General features: G+C 41.0%; 1 protein-coding gene across 2 annotated transcripts in view; it reads right to left on the bottom strand.

Moving 5' to 3' along the window:
- LOC126336429 (protein dopey-1 homolog) overlaps window positions 1-24,039 on the bottom strand; it is a 341,808-nt gene that overhangs the window by 194,912 nt on the left and 122,857 nt on the right. For both annotated transcript variants that reach the window (XM_050000134.1, XM_050000125.1), the window contains exons 13-14: window positions 14,160-14,428; window positions 3,423-4,419 (exon numbers count right to left, since the gene is read on the bottom strand). In XM_050000134.1, the coding sequence (XP_049856091.1) occupies window positions 3,423-4,419; window positions 14,160-14,428 (1,266 nt within the window). The remainder of the gene's footprint in view (window positions 1-3,422; window positions 4,420-14,159; window positions 14,429-24,039) is intronic.

Genomic DNA, 24,039 nt, shown 5'->3' with positions numbered 1-24,039 from the left:
GTTCTGACAGCAGCATTCACCGTAGCAATGACAGAAAGGGTAATGACATGTGCTGGCTGACTGCTGTCTTTCAATGACACCAGATCTCCTGGATATCATTTATTTCAAGCAAGCACACATGCGTGTGACATACTACATTCACCATATATAGCAAACATTTGGGCAGGAAGTTACTGAATTTCACTTCCTGACACTCATTCCACTGCACTACACATTGCTGTTCCTCTTTCCTGGCCTGCATAGTTAAATCAGATGCACACACAACTCATTGCCCTCGTGTCAAGCATGTGCAACAGACAAACTGGCTCCCAACAGATGACACATCTATACACACACCTACCTGCATCACCTTGTCCATACAATGTCCATTACATTGGGTCTCTTGTTTTCATCTGACTGCCTCTTATAGCATGTCCAAATCGTCAACAGTGACAAGTATCTTAATTTTGCTCCAGTTCTACGCTAGTTATCAGCATCTTAAGAGGGAATAGAATATCTGGAGCAGCCTTTGTGACTCCATCCAGCAGAGCATGGGCATCTGTGAGCTTCTGAGGTCACCTGCTGGTCAGATGCACATGATAAAATGCCCACTAGGTAGCTTATAACACCTGACCTTGTGGCCTGAGCACATTGAGTAGTAATGATTTTTGCCGTTAACAGTCTTCTTCTTTATAGCGAATGTGGAAAAGAGCAAGGGAAACTACCATGAGTAGCCTATTACCAATATCACTTTATTGTGAAGAATAGTTTTTGTTCACTGGAAAATTGGATTGGTGCTTTGTGTGACAACATCAAGAGCAAAGTGTAACAACATGTAAATTTGAAGCACAGAACACTCATATATAGATATTCTACCTTTTCTTCAGAAATAAACTCTATCAGAAGAGTTTCACGGAAGTAATTTTTAGATCACTTACTTTGACAAACATGCACCCAATGCAGCATTGCTACCAGATAACAATGAAGTACATATTATTCAGACAATTAGCACTCAGGTATCTTTCAGTAACCTGCTCCATGTGTGCCATCACTGAGGGCTCAACAGGAGAAGCAGTAAGATAATTTGAGAGAGTTCGCTTTTAAACTGTTTCTCACAGGATTCACAAATAGGTATATAACTGGAAAAACAAATGAAGCAAAGGGGTCAAATTTTTGTTGCCTATTCACTAACATTTAATGGGAGCACAGATGTAGCAGACTTAACTTCAGTGAGGTGCTGACTCAGAAATGCAGGTAACTGAGGAAAACTTAGATGGGAGATGCACAGAATGTATAACCTACAGTTATCACATTTTTGAAGTGAAGAGTAAATTTGATGAAAACATATTCATTGTAGGCTAACATGACGTGCTGTATGGTGGATTAGTAAACACAAAATTCTTAGTGCTTCTCTGCAGTTTGGTAGGAAATCACCCTATTTTTGGAAATGAACTGAGAAGCATAGCACTAAGTGATGGCAAATGGGCAGCAGACTTAGCGTATCTTATTGATATAAAGAATTATGTAAATAACTGAAATACCTTTATAAAGAATTATGTAAAGAACTGAAATATCTCTCACTGCAAGGAAGGAATCTCCATGTCTAAGGGTCATTCTATGTATGAAAATAAATGCACTCTTATCTCGCTGAAAGATTTGCAGTTACCCCCAAATCTATCTTTTATGGTACATCAAAAATCTCTTGAGCAACTTTCCTGGAGTTTCAAAACAGGATTTGACTACCTAAACAGCATAAGAAATCAAGTACTTTATTTAGCAAGCCTTGTACATTTGCACTGGGAATTGTACTTCTGGTAATGCAATAAGAGATAATTCTGATACTAAATTTTATTCTACAAGACCCACATTAAAGACCGAGGCCAAATACTTTAAACTTGTAAATAGAAACAAATCACAAATGTAATACAAGTTTTTTATTTTTGCCTTAGTTTGAATTTTATCTGTTCAACACTACTAGTTAATACTGTCTATAACTGGGCATACGATAATTGGAGAAATGTATAGAGATTATTCTCCACAAGAAGCAACTGAGAGTGTAGAACAAGTTAAGGAAAAGGAAGGTCAGTTTTTAATGATCTTTAGCATTGTAATGAATGAGACAGATGAGAACCCAGGCAACCTCAGGTGCAGGGGCCTAACTATCTGAAGATTGGAATCGGAGACAGAGAAAGACTCCAATCAAATCCTGACCCCTCCCCCCCCCCCCCCCCTTCCATGGCTCTATTTTATGTATTTTATGTCCCAATTGGGACCAGAGGTAGATGCAGAATAAAGATGCTTCTCAATGACAGAGCTGGCAAATGGACACATCAAATGGAGATGTTGGAGAAATTAAAACAATAAACGTTGGGCACTAACAGATAAAACTTTCTTCACACATACATGAGCCAGTTTAATATGGGGAAAGTGTGCACTACAGAAGAACTGTGTAACTCGTAAAATAATTCAATTTGTTAAGAACCTGAGCTGGCCAATCCGGGATATGAACACAATCATACAAAGTTCTGCAGGAGGGTAAAAGAGAGCTTGTTCAAGGAATGAGACTTCAATGCACTTCAGAACAGCTTTTGAATGGTCACTCAGTACTTGGGTTCCAAGTGCTATGACTCCTTGTTCGAGTCATAGCTGGTAGATGTCTATCCACGCACAGCCCTAAGCCACAGTGGAAACGCACATCCCACTACCACTTACACAGACTGCTTTCCTCCAATGTGCACCATGGACACTGCACAACAACCATGCCTGCAACACATCAGTCATTAAATGGCAATGACAGGCACTTGAGAGTTCCCATCATTGTGTACATGCCAATGTCAATCCTCTATTGGTCTCACAGCAACAATAAAAAAATGCTGCAAAGTGATTCTGGAAGATTTGATCAATGTCATGACCTTATTTTGTATTCCTTCTTTTTATCACAATGACACAACAAAATTAACTGTTTTGTAAAGGGTAACTCAAATTCACTAGCCAAGGTTCAGTATCACATTTTGTGAAAATAAATTATTGTAATGAACTCTAGTTACATTCCTATAGCTTGTGCATCTACTCCATTTATTATCGGTTTGCAAATGTTACACTCAAGTGCAAGTCTACTGTAATCATTAAATGTAATAAACATTAATTAACAGCAAATGTGGGGCACTGATCACATCTATTACTACAATGTTGAGGTCATTAGAGACAGGTGGAAGTTAGGAGCTTATATGTGTGTTGACACAAGTGGTCCTATTATCTCTCTGTGGTGTTATTAAAATTAGCATTGTTTTATATTTTAGGTCTCATTCATATTGTGAACAAAGTTTCTTCTGTTTCACACTTCATGCTATCACATTTTTACAGAAATGGATGCATAAAATAGATAACTAAAGACTCTGCAATCATTGTATACGAAATCTTTAGAGAAACACTATACATCATACCTGATCTTTTTCTTCAAAACTGCTGACAACTTTATCCAATACCTCATACAATATTTGTTCAACTATCTCCTTGCTGGTTGGTACTTCCTTCCCCATTTCAAGACAGCTATTTTCGGCAACCGAATCATCAAAGTCAGCTAGTACATCCTCTCCAAGTGACCATCTTCTAATAACACCAGTGCTATCCTCACAACTTTCTGATAAATTACTATCAGAAGAATTTTCTTCATCGTCTCCACAACTGAGACTAGTTTGGCTCCCACTGCCAAGTTTCCTGTAAGTTCCATTTGGCAGTATGTCAGACTGTAGAAATTCAGCACTCTTGCTCTTTTTGTGAATTGCAATTGTGGAAGCATTGCCAAAAGCAGCCAATTTATTTCTCCCCCGCCCACTTCTTAACTTCCAAGAGTGACCAAACCTAGGCAATTCACCAGGGTAACTTGATGCCTCAGGCGTTTTACTGTGAGAAGTAGCAGTAGAGTCTTCCTCAGTAGCAGAATCATTTGAGTTTGTATTGCTGCTAGCAGATGCAGCAAACGGATTCACAAATAATGATATATTTCGACAGCTGGAAGGAGACGGTGCTTCCAACACATCTGGAAGTTTCATACAAGAATCTTTGTCTGTGATGTGGCATTTTCCATTACCACCAGCTGCCAGTGTTGTCATTGTATAAACTCTTCTTGCAAAAGCATCACCATGTCTGGGAGCAGAAGTACTTGACACATGATAGATAATGTGGCCATCAATGGAGCTTATGGCATAAACTCGAGGCACATCAGTAGATGACAGGTTCTGTGGGCGGTCACGCTCTTTGACACTGACATGCAGTACACTAACACGAGCTGTGGCTGGATCCAATAGCATCAGCAGAAGAGGATCTATTAAGCGAGCAACATCACCACGAACCAATGAATGAAGTAGCCATGTCTGGGCCTGTAGCCGTAACGGGCAACTCTCACTTTGCTGTAACTGGTCTAGCATTTTCAGCAGACACCTGCAACATTAAATCACGTATATGGCACAAGTTATTACAGTGCTGCAAACGAATAGTCACTTAAAATGTACAACAAAAATTTCTGGATATTATGTGAAATATGTGGGTGTGCTTTACAGTGAATATGAGAATGAAATTTCATTCCATTGCAATACCAGTTTTCATTTATTCTCTATGCCCTTCAATGTTTTAGCCTAAATGAGAAAGACAACACTGCAAAGTAACCTCAACCTTGCGAAGTATAAGGACTTGTGAACATGTATTTCACAAGATAAGTCCTTGTGGAAATGAATTTCCAGTCCTTGTTCTACATTTTGACAAATACCGTGAGAGAGGAGGGTGAGTAAAATGTATAGAAATTAGTACATTGTGAGTTTCATAATTTGCACTAAAATCACTACAGGACATTTGATGTTGCTGGTACCATGCCCCATAGAGAATAATTTCAGTTTTTCTTCTGGTTAATCATTAGGGGTTTTATAATGTCACAGGAATACAATAATAAGCTGATGAGACAAAGTAAGTGCCTTGAAGAAGAAAATATAACTAGTGGAAATATGAATCAAACGAAACACTTGGAAACCACAGAATAACCTATTTGCTTATGGTTAATGCTCATTATAAAACTTAATACTAGTTTACAGTGCCAATAAGTTAACATGAATTTTCTGCTATTCAGCTTTTCAGTTTCATAGTGTTTTACATCTTAACACAAGGGAATTAACAATCAGTACCCTTTCAGAATTTTCTCACTTGTTACACTGCTTGGGGGAGGGGGGGGGGGGGGCTGTGGCTATTTTCTAAAGAGGCATGTTGAAAAAGAGGCCAGTTTAGCTTAATTTCAACACTTCTTCAGAAGGCACTCTTTGCACTGCAAGTTTGTAATGCACTAGTTATTTTCACCAATTTGTAAAAAAGCACATGATACTATTGATATAACAGAATGTGTGCACTAACAGATTTTCCCCTTGGCAACTGTTGGCTCATGAAATGCATACCACCAGTTCGATTCCTGCCCCATACAATTTGTATTTCTGGAGTGTTTTGGGACCTATTTAATCATGGAATATTGGAATTTAACAGAATATTCTATGTTTGTACAAACAGGAGCGCAGACTGCTGAGGCACACAGTACAGCTCTGTATGCACTTTCGTGTTTTCTCAATAAAGATGCTGTCAGCGTGAAGTATTCATTCTTGTTTACGAACTTTTTACTGTAACTGACACTTAATTCTAAATGACATAGTAAGGTGGAGATGCTCGGTGTCTCAGACACCAACATTGAGATTGACAACTATACTGACACTGCCATGAATTCAATAATGCTCTACACAGAAAGTTTGAAGTGGGATACACTTGCAGATAGATGACACGTTAAACAGAAGGGGCTGCTCACTGAATTCTGAAATCCGACCTTCACTGAGGATGTAGAGCATATATTCTTACCACCAACGCGCTGGCATGTCGATAGACACACAAACAAACAGAAACATACACACAAAATTCAAGATTACGCAAGCAACAGTTGCTTCGTCAGGAAAGAGGGAAGGACAGGGAAAGACGAAAGGATGTGGGTTTTAAGGGAGAGGGTAAGGAGTCATTCCAACCCCGGGAGCGGAAAAACTTACCTTAGGGGGAAAAAAGGACAGGTATACTCTCTCTCTCTCTCTCTCTCTCTCTCTCTCTCTCTCTCTCTCTCTCTCTCTCTCTCTCACACACACACACACACACACACACACACACACACACACACACACGCACATCTTGGATGATGGTCGAAGTAGAAAAGATATACAATATAGACTGGCAATGGCAAGGAAAGTGTTTCTGAACAAGAGAAATTTGTTAACATCTAGTATAGATTTAAGTGTCAGGAACTCGTTTCTGACAGTATTTGTATGGAGTGTAGCCATGTATGGAAGTGAAACGTGGACGATAAATACTTTAGACAAGAAGAGAATAGAAGCTTTCGAAATGTGGTGCTACAGAAGAATGCTGAAGATCAGATGGGTAGATCACATAACTAATGAGGAGGTATTGAATAGAATTGGAGAGCAGAGAACTTTGTGGCACAACTTGACTAGAAGAGGGATTGGTTGGTAGGGGATATTCTGAGGCATCAAGGGATCACCAATTTAGTATTTGAGGGCAGTACGGAGGGTAAAAATCATAGAGGGAGACCAAGAAATGAATATGCTAAACAGATTCAGAAGGATGTAGGTTGCAGTAGGTACTGGGACATGAAGAATCTTGTACAGGATAGAGTAGCATGGAAAGCTGCATCAAACCAATCTCTGGACTGAAGACCACAACAACAATACACTGTAGAACTACCTCCTCCTTTCGTATTGTGCATCTTTATAATGGATGAGCTTCAAGCTGCTTCTATGTCACTTCTTTCAATTAAAAAGTGTCTTCTTAACTTATTTAAAACCAATGTATTTTAAAAGTCTATACACTGAAAAATGAAGCCAGCTTGGTCAGGCATAATTTTAACAAGTTACTGTGATGTTGGGTATTCCCTTCTTGTATACATTTCAAAGATGGAGCACTTTAAAATATCATTGTCAAAACCATCTATTTATGTTAGAGGTTTCTTGCGATTTCGATGATTTTCAGTTGACACGAAAACAAAATTTCCTGAGTTTTCTACAGCTCCGACACTTTTGTTTACTATTTTCTGTACACTTCTCTTCCTGACATGTGCTGCTGCAGTTCGTTCTTGAGTCTTGAAAATGTCAAAAATAGAAGTATCGATTTCAGATTCATATTTGAAGGAGCTATAAATGCGGGACAAAACCACCTCAACTGCTTGTGAAGCAAATACATCAACATGATGACTCTGCACTTCACAATGAAGTGCCTAACAGAACGTTCATAGAACCACCTTCAAGCTATTTCTCTACTATTCTCCTCTCGAACAGCGCACAGGAAACACGAACACTTTTATCTTTCCTTGCGAACTCTAATTTCTCTTATTTTATTACAATTAACATTGCCCCCTATATATAGATGAATACCAACAAAGTATTTCACACACTGAGAAGAAAGTTGGCAACTGAAATTTCATGAGAAAATCCTGCCACAACAAGAAACAACATTGTTTTGATGATTGCCACCCCAATTCAGGTATCATATCCGTGGCAGTCTCTCCCCTATTTTGTGAAAATATGAAATGAGCTGCCCTTCTTTAAACTTTTTTGATCAATTCAATCTGTAGTGGATCCCACAGCTGACAGCAATACTCCAGAAGAAGGCAGAAAAGCATAGTGTAAGTAGTCTCTTTAGAGGACGTGTTGTATTTTCTAAGTGTTCTACCAACAAATCACAGTCTTTGGTTTGCTTTCCACAGAACATTAACCATGTGATAGTTGTATTTTAAGTCATTTGTAATTTTAATCCTGAAGTGTCTAGTTGAATTTACAGCTTTTAAAATTGCGTGTTTTATTCTGCAAACTGAATTTAGCAGATTCCTTTTAGTAATCATGCGGATGACCTCAGAGTTTTCATTATTTAGAGTCAATTGCCTCTTTTCTCACAATACAGGTATCTTCTCTAAGTCGTTTACTAATTTGTTTCAATCTCTGATGACTTTATAAGATAGTAAATAACAGTATCATCTGCAAACAGTCTAAGTGGGCTGCTCAGATTGTCTTCTAAATCGTTTATTAGATCAGGAACACTTCCTTGCAAATACCAGATATCGCTTCTATCACTTCTGCACTTCTGTTTTACTTGGTGATTTTCTGTCAAGTACTACATACAGTGATCATCCTGACAGGAAATCATGAAACCAATTGCATGACTTAGACGATACTTCATAGGCAAGCAATTTAAGTTGCTTATGAGGAACTTCATGTTTATTGCCATCACGTGACATTTCCATTTGCAAATCACACTAAAACGCTTACAGATACACATTCACAGCTGTACTGCTACAAGAAAGTAACATCGACATCAGAATGAATAATTCGGTCACTCTGTGAATGAAACTGCATTGTTGCAAAATACGGCAACAGCGCAGCACGTGGGAGAGTGGTCTCCCAGTTCAGTTTGTGACTCGCAGCTAGTTGCTTGAAGAGAGAATGAATCTTATTAGCTACTAGCAGTTAATGGTGGAAGCTGCGCAGAACACTGAAAATAGGGCTCCCTTCCAATATGACGCGAGTTATAACAGTGCCACAACTGTTCACTGCTGAACTTGTGTGATTATACACATTGAACAGTATGGATGGTGCAAGGTGCAACTCATTCAATAGCTGTCATATTGCAATTCATCTGTGATTTGCAGCCAATCCCTTTTACATTAAGACGCTTACAGTGTCACCTATTGACAAATTCCCTCCCCCCCAAAAATGTTTCATCTGCTTGCATCAATAGGTCAATAATATGAGGTTTGTATTTGAGATCATTCTGAGCAGTGGTTCTCTTTCTACAGCTTTATGAAACTAGAACTTCAATTATGAACAATCTGTACAAAAGTGTCGGTGAGTTAGATGCAAAGCATGTATCCAGAAGTGTTTTCAGGAGATGTTGGCCCAGATACAACAAAATGGCTGAAAGATTCAAGCTTATTGCTAAGTGAAACAGATGGGATGATACATACTGCCAACATCTACATTTAGGATGGCATTCCCAGCAGTGGTTTGAGAACAATGAAGAGAAGATAAATGCCAAGACAAATTTCACACCAGGGATTAAGAAACATTTGGCGACAACCAGCACAAGGTATAGTACCCAGCTTCACAAAAGAAATCTATGTGCCAGCAATCATACTCATCACAAATGGACAAGCAGACCTCTAGGTCACCAACTGCCACAAAGTGCGGACAACTCATACAAGGTGCGATTGGAAAGTTTTAAGAATAGATCCACACCTACTTACTGGTTTGGCAGGCAGGTACACGGAGGGAGCAGAGTGGGTCATTACCTGGTCCTTGAATGCCCTCTGACAGGGAACTGCATTTCCTTTATTCAGCTCAATGTGGCAGCTGGCTGAGTGTAGGTCTGTTAAGGCTTGTTGCCGGATTTTGTCTGTGTGAAAATGGATGTAAAAATGGAGCAACGAGTTTGTGTGAAATTTTGTTTGAAAACCGGGAAATCAGCTTCTGAAACTTACGAATTACTAAGAACAGCTTTTAGAGATAATTGTATGAGCCAGTCAAATGTTTTTGTCTGGTTCAACAGATTTAAAAACGGCCGCGAATCATTTGAAGACGAACCACGGTCCGGCCGTGCCTCCACCTCAAAAACGAATGAAAATGTTGTGAAAGTTCATGACTTAATGCGCTCTGATCATAGACTTACAATTAGGCAGATGGCTGATGAACTTAATTTAAGTTTTTATGCAGTTCAGTCAAGTTTAACTGAAGATCTGAACAAGCGTCAAGTGTCCGCAAAATTCATTTCAAAAGTGTTGTCAAGTGACCAGAGACAATACCGTCTTGAAGTGTGCCAAGAACTGAGTAATCAGACTAAAAATGTGCCAATTTGTTAAATAGGGTAATTACATGTGATGAATTGTGGGTATATGGGTATGATCCTGAAAGCAAAGTGCAGTCTTTTCACTTGAAGTTTTTTTTTATTTTATTTTTTTATTATTATTTTTTTTTATTATTACCGGTATTGTGCATCATGAATTTACCCCCGGAGGACAGACAATTAACCAGGAATATTACAAATGTGTCCTGGAGCAGTTGCAGAAAAGTACAGAAGAGAAGGCTTGCATTGTGGAACAACAGGAGCTGGGTGCTACAACATTACAATGCTCCAGCTCATTGTGCATGCTCCATTGTTGAATTTTTGAACAAATTCAAAATTCTTGTGCTTCCACAACTGCCATATTCCCTTGATTTGACCCTTGCGGACTTCTACCTGTTTCCCAAACTGAAATTTTCACTGAAAGGGAAACGATTTGACTTGATTGAAGTCATCCAGGCAAATACGGAGAGTATCCTTAACATATTTCAGGAAAAAAATTTCCAGGAAGTGGAAACACCCTTGGAGTCAGTATGTTCAGTCATAAGGGTCTTATTTTGAAGGAGATGCATCACAGTAGCATCTGAGAACCACCACTGTACAATTAGAAGCCCATTCTTAAAACTTTCCAATCACACTTCATATGACAGCAACATTCAGCTGTCAGGGAGTTCTCAGTCCTCCCAAATGGTCCTTGAGAAAAAGAAAGGTGACAATTGGTATTTCTGTGTTTATTACTGGGAGTTGAACAATATCACCACAAATTATGTATAGCCACTGTTATGGATTGATGACACCTAGGACTGTCTGAATGGCATGAGGTATTTCACTGCTATGAATGTGGAGAATGAAATGGCCGAACAAAAGTTCACAGGATGGAGACTAGAGTTTAATGGCGAGGTTCAAAAGACTGACTGGGAAAAAAGATTGCTTTCATGAAGAACCATGGTCTATATGGATTCAAAGTTACACCATTTACTCTGTGCAGTGCTCCAGCCACATATGAATGCATGATGGACAACCTACTTTGATGTCTTAAATGGGCAATCTATCTTTGCTATCTGAATGGGATTATTGTTCTCTCACAGACATTTGAAGAGCATCTAATGTGCCTGGCAGCTGTGCTGAATTGAGTCCATCATACAGAACTTTGCCTGAAGAGAGAAAGTGCTTCTTCACTGACCAAGAAATAAGTAAGATGGGTTATATGGTTAATGGAAAAGGGCTCAAGCCTGATGCAGAAAAAGTTTTCCAACTCTTATACATATTCAGGTTGCAAAGGGTTCCCCAAAAGTGCTCTCCTTTTAGACATTTCATAAAATATTTCAGTCATAATGCATACCCATAATAAGAACTCCTGCAAGGAATCAGCTGATTTTCATGGAATGAGGTGCAAGAAAGATCTTCACGTATATTTAAGGAGGTACTGGCATTGTCAAAAATCCTGGAACCATGAACTGATGCTAGTGGTTACAGAGTAGGTGCAGTTCTAGTGGAAATTCAGGAATAGGGCAGAAAGGGTTTGCACATACCTCCAGAATACTCTTTTTGTATCAAGTGTTATAATTAAACTGATGGTATTCCAAGGGGCGCAATGTAGGCTGCATACATCGCTGGATGCTGAAACATCTTAGGTATGTTATTTAGTTGGTGCACTCACAGAGTATGCCGAAAAAAAATAATAGTTCCACTTTTCCCACCAGGTTAAAATATGGCACTCTAAGCAGTTAAAATGTGAAATGTTTCCTGTTTTAACATCAGCTTGATGTTGGTCACTTCCTAACTAGTGCTGAGATCTTTTGCAAAGTGAATATTGGTGTAAAGGGTAAAAAGGTTGATGATATTACAGCTAACCGTACGGCACACGACTCAAATTCGGTAATGACTGCGTTATCTCTAGGAAATTTCAAGATGTGTAGCCTTCCAGATGCCCTGACCTAAATTCATGTATGTGACTTCTGGCTGTGGGCATATCTGAAAGATCATGTCTGTTAGGGATGTGTCTGGACTACTCCTAATCCGAAGGATAACATACAATGACATATCATTCTGATTACACCAGATATACTATGAGTAACTATCGACCATGTCGTGTTATGGGTACAGCATATTGCTGACTCGGGAGACCATACTGAACACATGTTGTAACTTGTGACCACATCATAATAAATGTGACAGAACCACTGTTATAATGTGTTTTATAATTTCTCCCCTTTTCCTACTCCCACACCACATTCTGACTGCTTGCAGCACAATATTTTCACCTGGTGGCAGAAAGTGAAACTACAATTTTTTTTCCAGCACACTCTACAAGTGCACCAATTAATGAACATACCTATGCTTTTTTAGCATTCTGTGATGAACTGAAACACTCGGAACACTGCCAGTTTAATTATAACCACCCAGTACAAGAAGAATTATTCTACAACTGAGAAAGTGTGTCTCAGTTTACTGGGCAATCAGCAAGCTCTGATCCTATCCACTGTTGTGACAGAACATAATTCTTTATGGCGGCTGACAAGCCTGAAGATGCCATCAGGCTGATCATGGACACTGCAGCTTGCCGCTGTTATATCCAAAAATGCACACATACACTAGGGTTCCAACTGCCTTTTGTAGTATCTTTGGAAGAACACTACAGTGCTGGTGATAGCCCAGTCATTGCTGCATTGAAAAATACTGCAAATGATCACAAGGCCCAGCATTATTGAAGACCATAGAAGTCTTAGTGAAAAAAGAAGTTGTAAAAAGGAAAATTTTGACTAATAGTTGAAACAGTGTATAAAAATACAGGATCATTCTAAATGATAAACCCATTTTCAAAATTTTTTATGTATTCAGGTACAAATCCAAAATGAACAAGTTTTATACCAATGAAAAGAGGAAATTTCAAAGGCGGACAGCGATGGTTTCAGAAGTAGCCGGTACAGTTCGCATGACAATAGGGCCATCATTCCGTTTCACTGTCAGTTGTAAGTGAAATGGCAACTGAGGGGCACCAGGTTTTCTGCGCTCTTGAGTTCGCAAAAATTGAGTCGCAAATTGCAGTGCAGCAGGCATTTTGTGCCAAATTCGGTATTCAACCACCAACTCGCAAAAGCATTAGCTGTTGGTTGGTTTAAGCAATTAAAAAGGACTGGGAGTGTGTGAAAAGGGAAAAGCACAGGCCGACCATGTGTGTCAGAGGATGATGTCAGACGGATTCTAGGAAGATCTGTGCACCGTCCCAGTAAGTCCACCAATAGGGTCAGTTGAGAACTTGGAATACCCCAACCAACTGTACGGAATGTTCTGTACATGCCCTACTGATTACAACTTGTGCAGGCTCTCAACCCCAATGACAAAGAGAAGCGCCTATCATTTTGTGGTTATGTACTAGCAAGCATGGAGGATGACGCATTTCTACAGCGTGTAATTTTTAGGGATGAAGCAACGTTCCATCTTAGTGTGCGCGCGCGCACACGCGCACACACACACACACACACACACACACACACACACACACACACACACACACACTGATTGCGTGTCTAGATCATGCAGCTTGGTAGGTGAACAGGGGTGGGATGGGGTTGTGTTGAAAGGGTGCGTACTGGGAGAAAGGGGCGTGAAATGGGAACTATGAAGATGGGTTGCAAATGGGTAGCTAGGGACTAGGAGAGCTAGGAGAGGGGCAACATGTGTGCCAGCAGTCTCAAAACCCTCTATCCAATAGTTTCCCCTTCCACTGCCGTGCCGCCCCTCCCAATCCAAGCCGCAATGGTATCTCCATCGTGTGTCACACTTCACTGGTTCTGGTATCTGTATAATACAATTTAGGCCATGCATCTGCCATACATTCCTCACACATTCCTATCCTCCAGTGAGTATCCATAACCTGGTTGGTCAAAGAATTTCTTCTGAAAGCCAGCAAAGTTTTCATTTTCTTTTGTGTTTGCCTGTCAGTAACTCAACACACCTGCTATTCTGTGAGTGGTCCCATTTACTCTTAATTTATCAACGCACATAAAAGTATTATAAGTAGTTTACATTATAAAAAAGTATGCAGTAAATCTTGAGCCACGGAAAATGGTACAAGATACTTGGTTAACATGTGATCTGCCTCTGCCATTTGGTAATCATATGATTTCTTAATAATACTGGAAGTCCATGGCAAACTGAAAAGATCGTCTTTATAGATGTGCATTCAAATTAATTATTTCTCCAGTTTTATAAGTTATAATCTTATAGACCAGCCCTTTTCTCATGAAATACTTCCTTACCTGTCAAATGATCTGACTGGGTGGCAGCCTGCACCCTTGGCTTCAACTTCTCTCCCTACGTGCCAGAGCAGTGAAAATTTCTCAAATGTACTGGAGCAGTAATCAGACTGGTCAAAACTGATTGGTCCACAAAGAGATTCACCCACAACATCTTCAACAACTCGTGAACCAGGAAGTAGGTTGTGCAATTGATGCAGGAGCTCCACACAGTGCACCTGACCATCAGGCTCCAGCTCACCAAGTTGATCCCAAAGTGCCTTCGCCACAATCTGAAAAAATGATTTTGCGTTGCTTTGTGAAAAATTTTCTGTAAGTGTCAATTAGTATTACACTTCATTTTTCAATTTTAACACATCATTGTTCTGTAACTATAAACACTGCCATCTTTATTTCATATATCATATGGTAAATACATTCCAGATCATTTGTAATGAATCAAATAAATAATTTGCTTAGAGTCCACTGAATTCAAACATACTATGTCGCATTCTAAAACTACAGTTCAATTTTCAATTCCATACATTGCCACTATGGTGCAATTCTTGAAAATTACTCTATTAAAAAGGGGCAGACCCTCCAAGGAGCCACACACTAACACACGGATTATCATATTCTGCAACCAACCAGCCAGTGCTCACAAGTCTTTCCTTCTCACCGCATACGGTAAGTTTCCCCTGGCCCACGGTTCTGGGCAACTTTCCCGAAATCTACCCCTTTTCCTAGACCTCTCCAGCCCTTTTCCTTCACCCTTCTTCCTTCCCCTTCAACCCTGCTGACTGAAGGAGGAGCCACTGGCTCCGAAATCTTGCCAATCACAACAGTCTTATGTGTGTGCCCTGCTGCCGCTTGGTGAGCAGATTTTTTTATCTATCCAATTAAATAAAACTATTTTGCTTGTTACAACATCTGTCAGTGAGTTTCTGTGGGTTGTTTTCATTCTCTTCACTATGGAAGAAAGTCTCACACACAAATATGTTCATCCAAACATTGCTATAATCACAGCGAGAACTTTTAAAGTTGTGAAAATTTATGTTGAGGAAAAATTCTTAAAAAGCCAGAGAGACTAATTTATCACAAAACTAAAAGTCACAATGTAGCAGGAGAACGATGGTTCAAATCAGCGTCCGCCCATCGTGATTTAGGTTTCACACGATTTCCCTAAACTGCTCCAGACAAGTGCAGGGAGGGTACCTTTGATAGGACAGGGGTGATTTCTTTCCTCATCCCTGCAGCAATCAGAGTTTGCACTCTGACACTAATGATCTTAATGTTGATGGGACATTAACCCTAAGTTTCTTTCCTTCAGTTTCCACACTGTCTACATTATCTGAAATGGGATGTGAAAAAAACATTATATTTTTTATTTTACTTTTCAAAATCCTGTAAATAAATCCCAAACTCATGCAAAAGGTCAATGGTATACTTTGATACTATTCAACTTCCACTCTGCTCCCATAATTAAAGATGACAATTTCGAGAAACGAGTAGCATTCTTATTTTCTACCTGTCTATCTACATCTACATCTACATCTACATGACTACTCTGCAATTCACATTTAAGTGCTTGGCAGAGGGTTCATCGAACCACAATCATACTATCTCTCTACTATTCCACTCCCGAACAGCGAGCGGGAACAACGAACACCTAAACCTTTCTGTTCGAGCTCTGATTTATCTTATTTTATTTTGATGATCATTCCTACCTATGTAAGTTGGGCTCAACAAAATATTTTCGCATTCGGAAGAGAAAGTTGGTGACTGAAATTTCGTAAAAAGGTCTCGCCGCGACGAAAAACGTCTATGCTGTAATGACTTCCATCCCAACTCGTGTATCATATCTGCCACACTCTCTCCCCTATAACATGATAATACAAAACGAGCTGTCCTTTTTTGCACCCTTTCGATGTCCTCCGTCAATCCCACCTAGTAAGGATCCCACACCGCGCAGCAATATTCTAACAGAGGACGAACGAGTGTAGTGTAAGCTGTCTCTTTAGTGGACTTGTTGCATCTTCTAAGTGTCCTGCCAATGAAACGCAACCTTTGGGTCGCCTTCCCCTCAATATTATCTATGTGGTCCTTCCAACTGAAGTTGTTTGTAATTTTAACACCCAGGTACTTAGTTGAATTGACAGCCTTGAGAAATGTACTATTTATTGAGTAATCGAATTCCAACGGATTTCTTTTGGAACTCTTGTGGATCATCTCACACTTTTCGTTATTTAGCGTCAACTGCCACCTGACACACCATACAGCAATCTTTTCTAAATCGCTTTGCAACTGATACTGGTCTTCGGATGACCTTACTAGACGGTAAATTACAGCATCATCTGCGAACAATCTAAGAGAACTGCTCAGATTGTCACCCAGGTCATTTATATAGATCAGGAACAGCAGAGGTCCCAGGACGCTTCCCTGGGGAACACCTGATATCACTTCAGTTTTACTCAATGATTTGCCGTCTATTACTACGAACTGCGACCTTCCTGAAAGGAAATCACGAATCCAGTCGCACAACTGAGACGATACCCCATAGCTCCGCAGCTTGATTAGAAGTCGCTTGTGAGGAACGGTGTCAAAAGCTTTCCGGAAATCTAGAAATATGGAATCAACTTGAGATCCCCTGTCGATAGCGGCCATTACTTCGAGCGAATAAAGAGCTAGCTGCGTTGCACAAGAGCGATGTTTTCTGAAGCCATGCTGATTACGTGTGAATAGATTGTTCCCTTCAAGGTGATTCATAATGTTTGAATACAGTATATGCTCCAAAACCCTACTGCAAACCGACGTCAATTACATAGGTCTGTAGTTAAATGGATTACTCCTACTACCCTTCTTGAACACTGGTGCGACCTGCGCAATTTTCCAATCTGTAGATACAGATCTATCGGTGAGCGAGCGGTTGTATATGAGTGCTAAGTAGGGAGCTATAGTATCAGCGTAATCTGAAAGGAACCTAATCGGTATACAATCTGGACCTGAAAACTTGCCCGTATCAAGCGATTTGAGTTGCTTCGCAACCCCTAAGGTATCTACTTCTAAGAAACTCATGCTAGCAGATGTTCGTGTTTCAAATTCTGGAATATTCCATTCGTCTTCCCTGGTGAAGGAATTTCGGAAAACTGCGTTCAATAACTCCGCTTTAGCGGCACAGTCGGCGATAACAGTACCATCGGCACTGCGCAGCGAAGGTATTGACTGCGTCTTGCCGCTTGTGAACTTTACATACGACCAGAATTTCTTCGGATTTTCTACCAAATTTCGAGACAATGTTTCGTTGTGGAACCTATTAAAGGCATCTCGCATCGAAGTACGTGCCAAATTTCGCGCGTCTGTAAATTTTAGCCCATCTTCAGGATTTCGCATTCTTCTGAACTTCGCATGCTTTTTCCGTTGCCTCTGCAACAGCGTTCGGACCTTTTTTGTGTACCACAGGGGATCCGTTCCATCTCTTACCAATTTATGAGGTATGAATATCTCAATTGCTGTTGCTACTATATCTTTGAATTTGAGCCACATCTCGTCTACATTCGCATAGTCAGTTCTGAAGGAATGGAAATTGTCTTTTAGGAAGGCTTTTAGTGACACTTTATCCGCTTTTTTAAATAAAATTATTTTGCGATTGTTTCTGATGGATTTGGAAGAAATGGTATTGAGCCTAGCTACAACGACCTTGTGATCACTAATCCCTGTATCAGTCATGATGCTCTCTATCAGCTCTGGATTGTTTGTGGCTAAGAGGTCAAGTGTGTTTTCGCAACCATTTACAATTCGCGTGGGTTCATGGACTAACTGCTCGAAATAATTTTCGGAGAAAGCATTTAGGACAATCTCGGAAGACGTTTTCTGCCTACCACCAGTTTTGAACAAGTATTTTTGCTAACATACCGAGGGTACGTTGAAGTCCCCACCAACTATAACCGTATGAGTGGGGTATTTATTTGTTACGAGACTCAAACTTTCTCTGAACTGTTCCGCAACTGTATTATCGGAGTCTGGGGGTTGGTAGAAGGAGCCAATTATTAACTTAATTCGGCTGTTAAGTATAACCTGCACCCATACCAACTCGCACGGAGTATCTACTTCGACTTCACTACAAGATAAACCACTACTGACAGACACAAACACTCCACCACCAATTCTGCCTAATCTATCTTTCCTGAACACCGTCTGAGACTTCGTAAAAATTTCTGCAGAACTAATTTCAGGCTTTAGCCAGCTTTCTGTACCTATAACGATATCAGCTTCTGTGCTTTCTATTAGCGCTTGAAGCTCAGGGACTTTTCCGGCGCAACTACAACAATTTACAACTATAATTCCGACTGTTCCTTGATCCAAGCACATCCTGTAATTGCCAAGCACCCTTTGACATTGCAGCCCATCCCGCACTTTCCCGAGGCCTTCTAACCTAAAAAACCGCCCAGTCCACGCCACACAGCCTCCGCTACCCGTGTAGCCGCCAGCTGAGTGTAGTGAACTCCTGACCTATTCAGCGGAACCCGAAACCCCACCACCCTATGGCGCAAGTCAAGGAATCTGCAGCCAATACGGTCGCAAAACCGTCTGAGCCTCTGATTCAGACCCTCCACCCGGCTCTGCACCAAAGGTCCGCAGTCGGTTCTGTCAACGATGCTGCAGATGGTGAGCTCTGCCTTCATCTCGTAAGCAAGACCGGCAGCCTTCACCAAATCAGATAGCCGCTGGAATCCAGAGAGAATTTCCTCAGATCCAAAGCGACACACATCATTAGTGCCGACATGTGCCACCACCTGCAGCTGGCTGCACCCTGTGCTCTTCATGGCATCCGGAAGGACCCTTTCCACATCAGGAATGACTCCTCCCGGAATGCACACGGAGTGCACACTGGATTTCTTCCCCTTCTTAGCCGCCGTACCCCTAAGGGGCCCCATTACGCGCCTAACATTGGAGCTCCCAACTACCAGTAAGCCCACCCTCTGCGATTGCCCGGACCTTGAAGGCTGACAATGATCCTCTGAAACAGGGCAGGCAGCTGCATTTGGCTCAGCCAGAGACAGTGCCTGAAACTGGTTTGTCAGACACACCGGGGAGGCTTTCTGATCAGCCTCCGGGGACGCCTTTCGCTGCCTGCCACGCCTTGGAACGACCTCCCAATCAACCACAGGCGAGGGCTCAGCCCCACTGAGGGCAGCAACCAGGGCAACCACAGCGGCAGACCGATCTGGGGACAGACGAGACGAGGTTGACATCCCCGTGATACCCAAGTCCAGCTCCCCACAGTGGTGCTCATTGGCAACAGCCTCAAGCTGCGCGACCGAAGTCAGCGCCGATTGCAGCTGTGAGCGAAGGGATGCCAAGTCAGCCCTCATCCGAACACAGCAATCGCAGTCCCTGTCCATTCTAATCGATGTTGAACAACAGTTACTGAAACACGAGTCCGTGCCTAGATAATGCAAGCGAAACACGCAAAGAATGTATCAACTAACCTGTACAAATGCCTAACGACTGCGCTACAATCTGCTGAATTTACGATTACATTAACTAAAACTTGAAATTTGCACATCATATACGAAACTCACACGCAATTTAAATAAGAATCTACCAAGTAAACACTAAAGCGCGATGCTACAACTGTCAAATACTATAATACGCCCGAAATATATGAATTAAACAATGCAAGTACCCAAAAACACGCAAAGAAATTAATTAAACTATCTAACAAATAAGTAAGCTAGGATTATATGACTTGCTGCTGCAGCTGCTTATCCAACGGCGGAAGGGAGCACAATGGTTGTGACCAACGGACACTGGCTGTTCAAAACAAAAACAGAAGACAGACGACTACGCGAATTTACACTATTCAGGTACTAAGGCGCGATGCTACAACCCTCAAACACTATAATACGCCCGAAATATATGAATTAAACAATGCAAGTACCCAAAAACACGCAAAGAAATTAATTAAACTATCTAACAAATAAGTAAGCTAGGGTTATACGACTTGCTGCTGCAGCTGCTTATCCAACAGCGGCAGGGAGCAAATCCCAAAAAGAGAGTTTCATCTCAAATCCCTGAATTCAGTCAAACATTTCTCAAACTAATATGGTTTCAACCTGCAATACTATATTCAATATGCTCAGTTTGTGCATAATATCACTGAGTAAGGCCAAATTGGCTATCTACCATTCATTTGTCAGTGTTACAACAGGCTTAACACTCATTGCAAAACTCTTATCTGTAATGAGTAACAATTTTGCCATCTCTCATAAAAGTGCCATGAAACCAATATTTTGGCAAAACATAGCCACTGCACTGTCTGTAGCCACAGAAGTGAGATTTTTCCATTGCAGACCCATACTGTCAATACTTTCTTGCACACGCGCACGAACGCACCAGTGCGCACATGCTCTCTCTCTCTCTCTCTCTCTCTCTCTCTCTCTCTCTCTCACACACACACACACACACACACACACACACACACACTAGAGTATCTGTCCCATTGTAGTCTTTCACTGGAACCAATTCCAGCAATTCTTCTGTGACAAAGAAACTACTATCTACTCCATGTAAGCACTTTTGCTTACCTAGCCACCTCCCGAAGAGGCCCATATTATACAATGTGATAATTAAAAGTTATGGCTAACTTACAACACAAGCATGGATCAATTCATATTTATCATTATGAAACTTGCAAATATTATTTCCAGCAAAAGTAGAGATGCGAAATATAGACATTTCCATATTAACGTAAATAAGCAGAAAATATATACAAAGTTGGGTAACTGTGAAACAGTTCTGAACAAACATAAATGTCGTAAGAAACATTACCACACTTAATTATCAACAACTTATCACTGCTGTCTTGCTTTTACATTCACTTGTAACATGGATTCGTTACATAGGTTAATCTAATCACATTTTAAGCTGACAGTAACTCTGAATGAGCTAATCAAAAGCCTGTTACTGATGAAGTAAGACATAAATTACAACAAAGAAAATGATTCTCTCACACAAAAAGCAAAGAACAAGCCACTGGGTAGCAGAAAACCTTCATTTCCAATCACACATCAACAAAATTACCAGAACAAAGAATAGATCATTAGGAAAGAAAAGTTCAATAGAAAAGGATTTTGCTTTAATACAGCTGACAATAACAGATATGATCTCTCACAATGAATTTCAATAAAATACACAGACTTTGCTAAACAAACATATCCTACATTTAAAAACCATGACTCCTATTATTTGGCAAAATTGAGGAAGGATACAAAATAGGAATTAAATATGAAAAGGCATAGGTCATAGGAGTCACTAAAAGAAACCACAAAACATAAAAACATCATAAACAGATATTTTCTACCCAGATTCAACAAAATTTATTTTAATTGCTATCCTAATTAGAAGACTAGGATCTACTAGAGTTATGCAGTTTAAGCCATTAGCATCACACTGTCAGAGTCAACAAACAAATAAGTGGTTATCACCTGGTCAAACAACGTAAAATGGCCATATAAATTTATCTATTGGGGAAGCAGGCTGAAATTTACTGGAAGGCTTACTAACTTACTAAAAAAGTGACTTTTTTTTTAGAAAGGAGACAAAACACTTGTCTTGTTCAGTCTTGAGTATTGTTCCTCTGTATGGGACCCTTATGAAACAGAATTAACAGAAGAGACAGAACAAAGAAGTTCAGCATCAGTCATGGACTATGCACTGACAGGGAAAAGAGCAAAGTATTATAACAGACCTTTACTTTTGTTTTCATTACTATCTGATGATAAAGCCCAAGACAGGTCACAAAGCTACAGACACACAAAAGAATCTTATCAAAATGTAAAATACAGACAACTTCTAAGTCTGGGAAGAGTTGTAAATGGAAAACAATGTAGATGTTAACTTCTCTAAATTCTGCACATTGTTTAAATTAATTTTGAGGATTCATTTCCACTTCTACACTAGCATTTAAGAAAATCAGATGGATAATTGTACGTTTTAGGAAAATAATCTCAGACACTTAAATTTTCTCTGTTCCCACATGCGAAAAATATATTAAAAACAAAGATTTCAAGACTTACCAAGCGGGAAAGCGCCGGCAGATAGGCACATGAACAAAACACACAAACACACACACAGAATTACTAGCTTTCGCAACCGATGGTTGCTTCTTCAGGAAGGAGAGGGAAAGACGAAAGGATGTGGGTTTTAAGGGAGAGGGTAAGGAGTCATTCCAATCCCGGGAGCGGAAAGACTTCCCTTAGGGGAAAAAAAGGACAGGTGTACACTCGCACACACACACTCGCATATCCATCTGCACATACACAGACACAAGCAGACATATTTGAAGGCAAAGAGTAAGGGCAGAGATGTCAGTCGAGGCGGAAGTACAGAGGCAAAGAAGTTGTTGAAAAACAGGTGAGGTATGAGCGGCGGCAACTTGAAATTAGCGGAGGTTGAGGCCTGGCGGATATCGAGAGGAGAGGATATACTGAAGGGCGAGTTCCCATCTCCGGAGTTCGGATAGGTTGGTGTTGGTGGGAAGTATCCAGATAACTCGGACGGTATAACACTGTGCCAAGATGTGCTGGCCGTGCATCAAGGCATGTTTAGCCACAGGGTGATCCTCATTACCAACAAACACTGTCTGCCTGTGCCCATTCATGCGAATGGACAGTTTGTTGCTGGTCATTCCCACATAGAAAGCGTCACAGTGCACGCAGGTCAGTTGGTAAATCACGTGGGTGCTTTCACACGTGGCTCTCCCTTTGATCGTGTACACCTTCCGGGTTACAGGACTGGAGTAGGTGGTGGTGGGAGGGTGCATAGGACAGGTTTTACACCGGGGGTGGTTGCAAGGGTAGGAGCCAAGGTAATCCCATTCCTGATGTCCAGGCGGAGCTTCAAGGAATTCTCAGAACCTTAGGCCCCCTACAAAACCTTTCACCTGACTCCATCAAACTCCTGACCCCACTAACACCTCGCACTCCTATCTTCTACCTACTTCCTAAAATTCACAAACCCAAACATCCTGGCCGCACCATTGTAGCTGGTTACCAAGCCCCCACAGAACGTATCTCTGCCTACGTAGATCAACACCTTCAACCCATTACATGCAGTCTCCCATCCTTCATCAAAGACACCAACCACTTTCTCGAACGCCTGGAATGCGTACCCAGTCTGTTACCCCCGGAAACCATCCTTGTAACCATTGATGCCACTTCCCTATACACGAATATCCCGCACGTCCAGGGCCTCGCTGCAATGGAGCACTTCCTTCCACGCCGATCACCTGCCACCCTACCTAAAACCTCTTTCCTCGTCACCTTAGCCAGCTTCATCCTGACCCACAACTTCTTCACTTTTGAAGGCCAAACATACCAACAATTAAAGGGAACAGCCATGGGTACCAGGATGGCCCCCTCGTATGCCAACCTATTTATGGGTCGCTTAGAGGAAGCCTTCTTGGTTACCCAAGACTGCCAACCCAAAATTTGGTACAGATTTATTGATGACATCTTCATGATCGGGACTCACAGTGAAGAACAACTCCAGAATTTCCTCTCCAACCTCAACTCCTTTGGTTCCATCAGATTCACCTGATCCTACTCCAAATCCCATGCCACTTTCCTAGACGTTGACCTCCATCTGTCCAATGGCCAGCTTCACACATCCGTCCACATCAAACCCACCAACAAGCAACGATACCTCCATTATGACAGCTGCCACCCATTCCATATCAAACGGTCCCTTCCCTACAGCCTAGGCCTTCGTGGCAAATGAATCTGCTCCAGTCCTGAATCCCTGGACCATTACACCAACAACCTGAAAACAGCTTTCGCATCCCGCAACTACCCTCCCAACCTGGTACAAAAGCAGATAACCAGAGCCACTTCCTCATCCCCTC

This window comes from Schistocerca gregaria, chromosome 1, assembly GCF_023897955.1.
Source record: "Schistocerca gregaria isolate iqSchGreg1 chromosome 1, iqSchGreg1.2, whole genome shotgun sequence".
Classification (NCBI taxonomy): Eukaryota; Metazoa; Arthropoda; class Insecta; order Orthoptera; family Acrididae; genus Schistocerca; species Schistocerca gregaria.
Note: the sequence above shows the minus strand (reverse complement) of the source record. Positions and strands in the feature narration are given on the sequence as shown.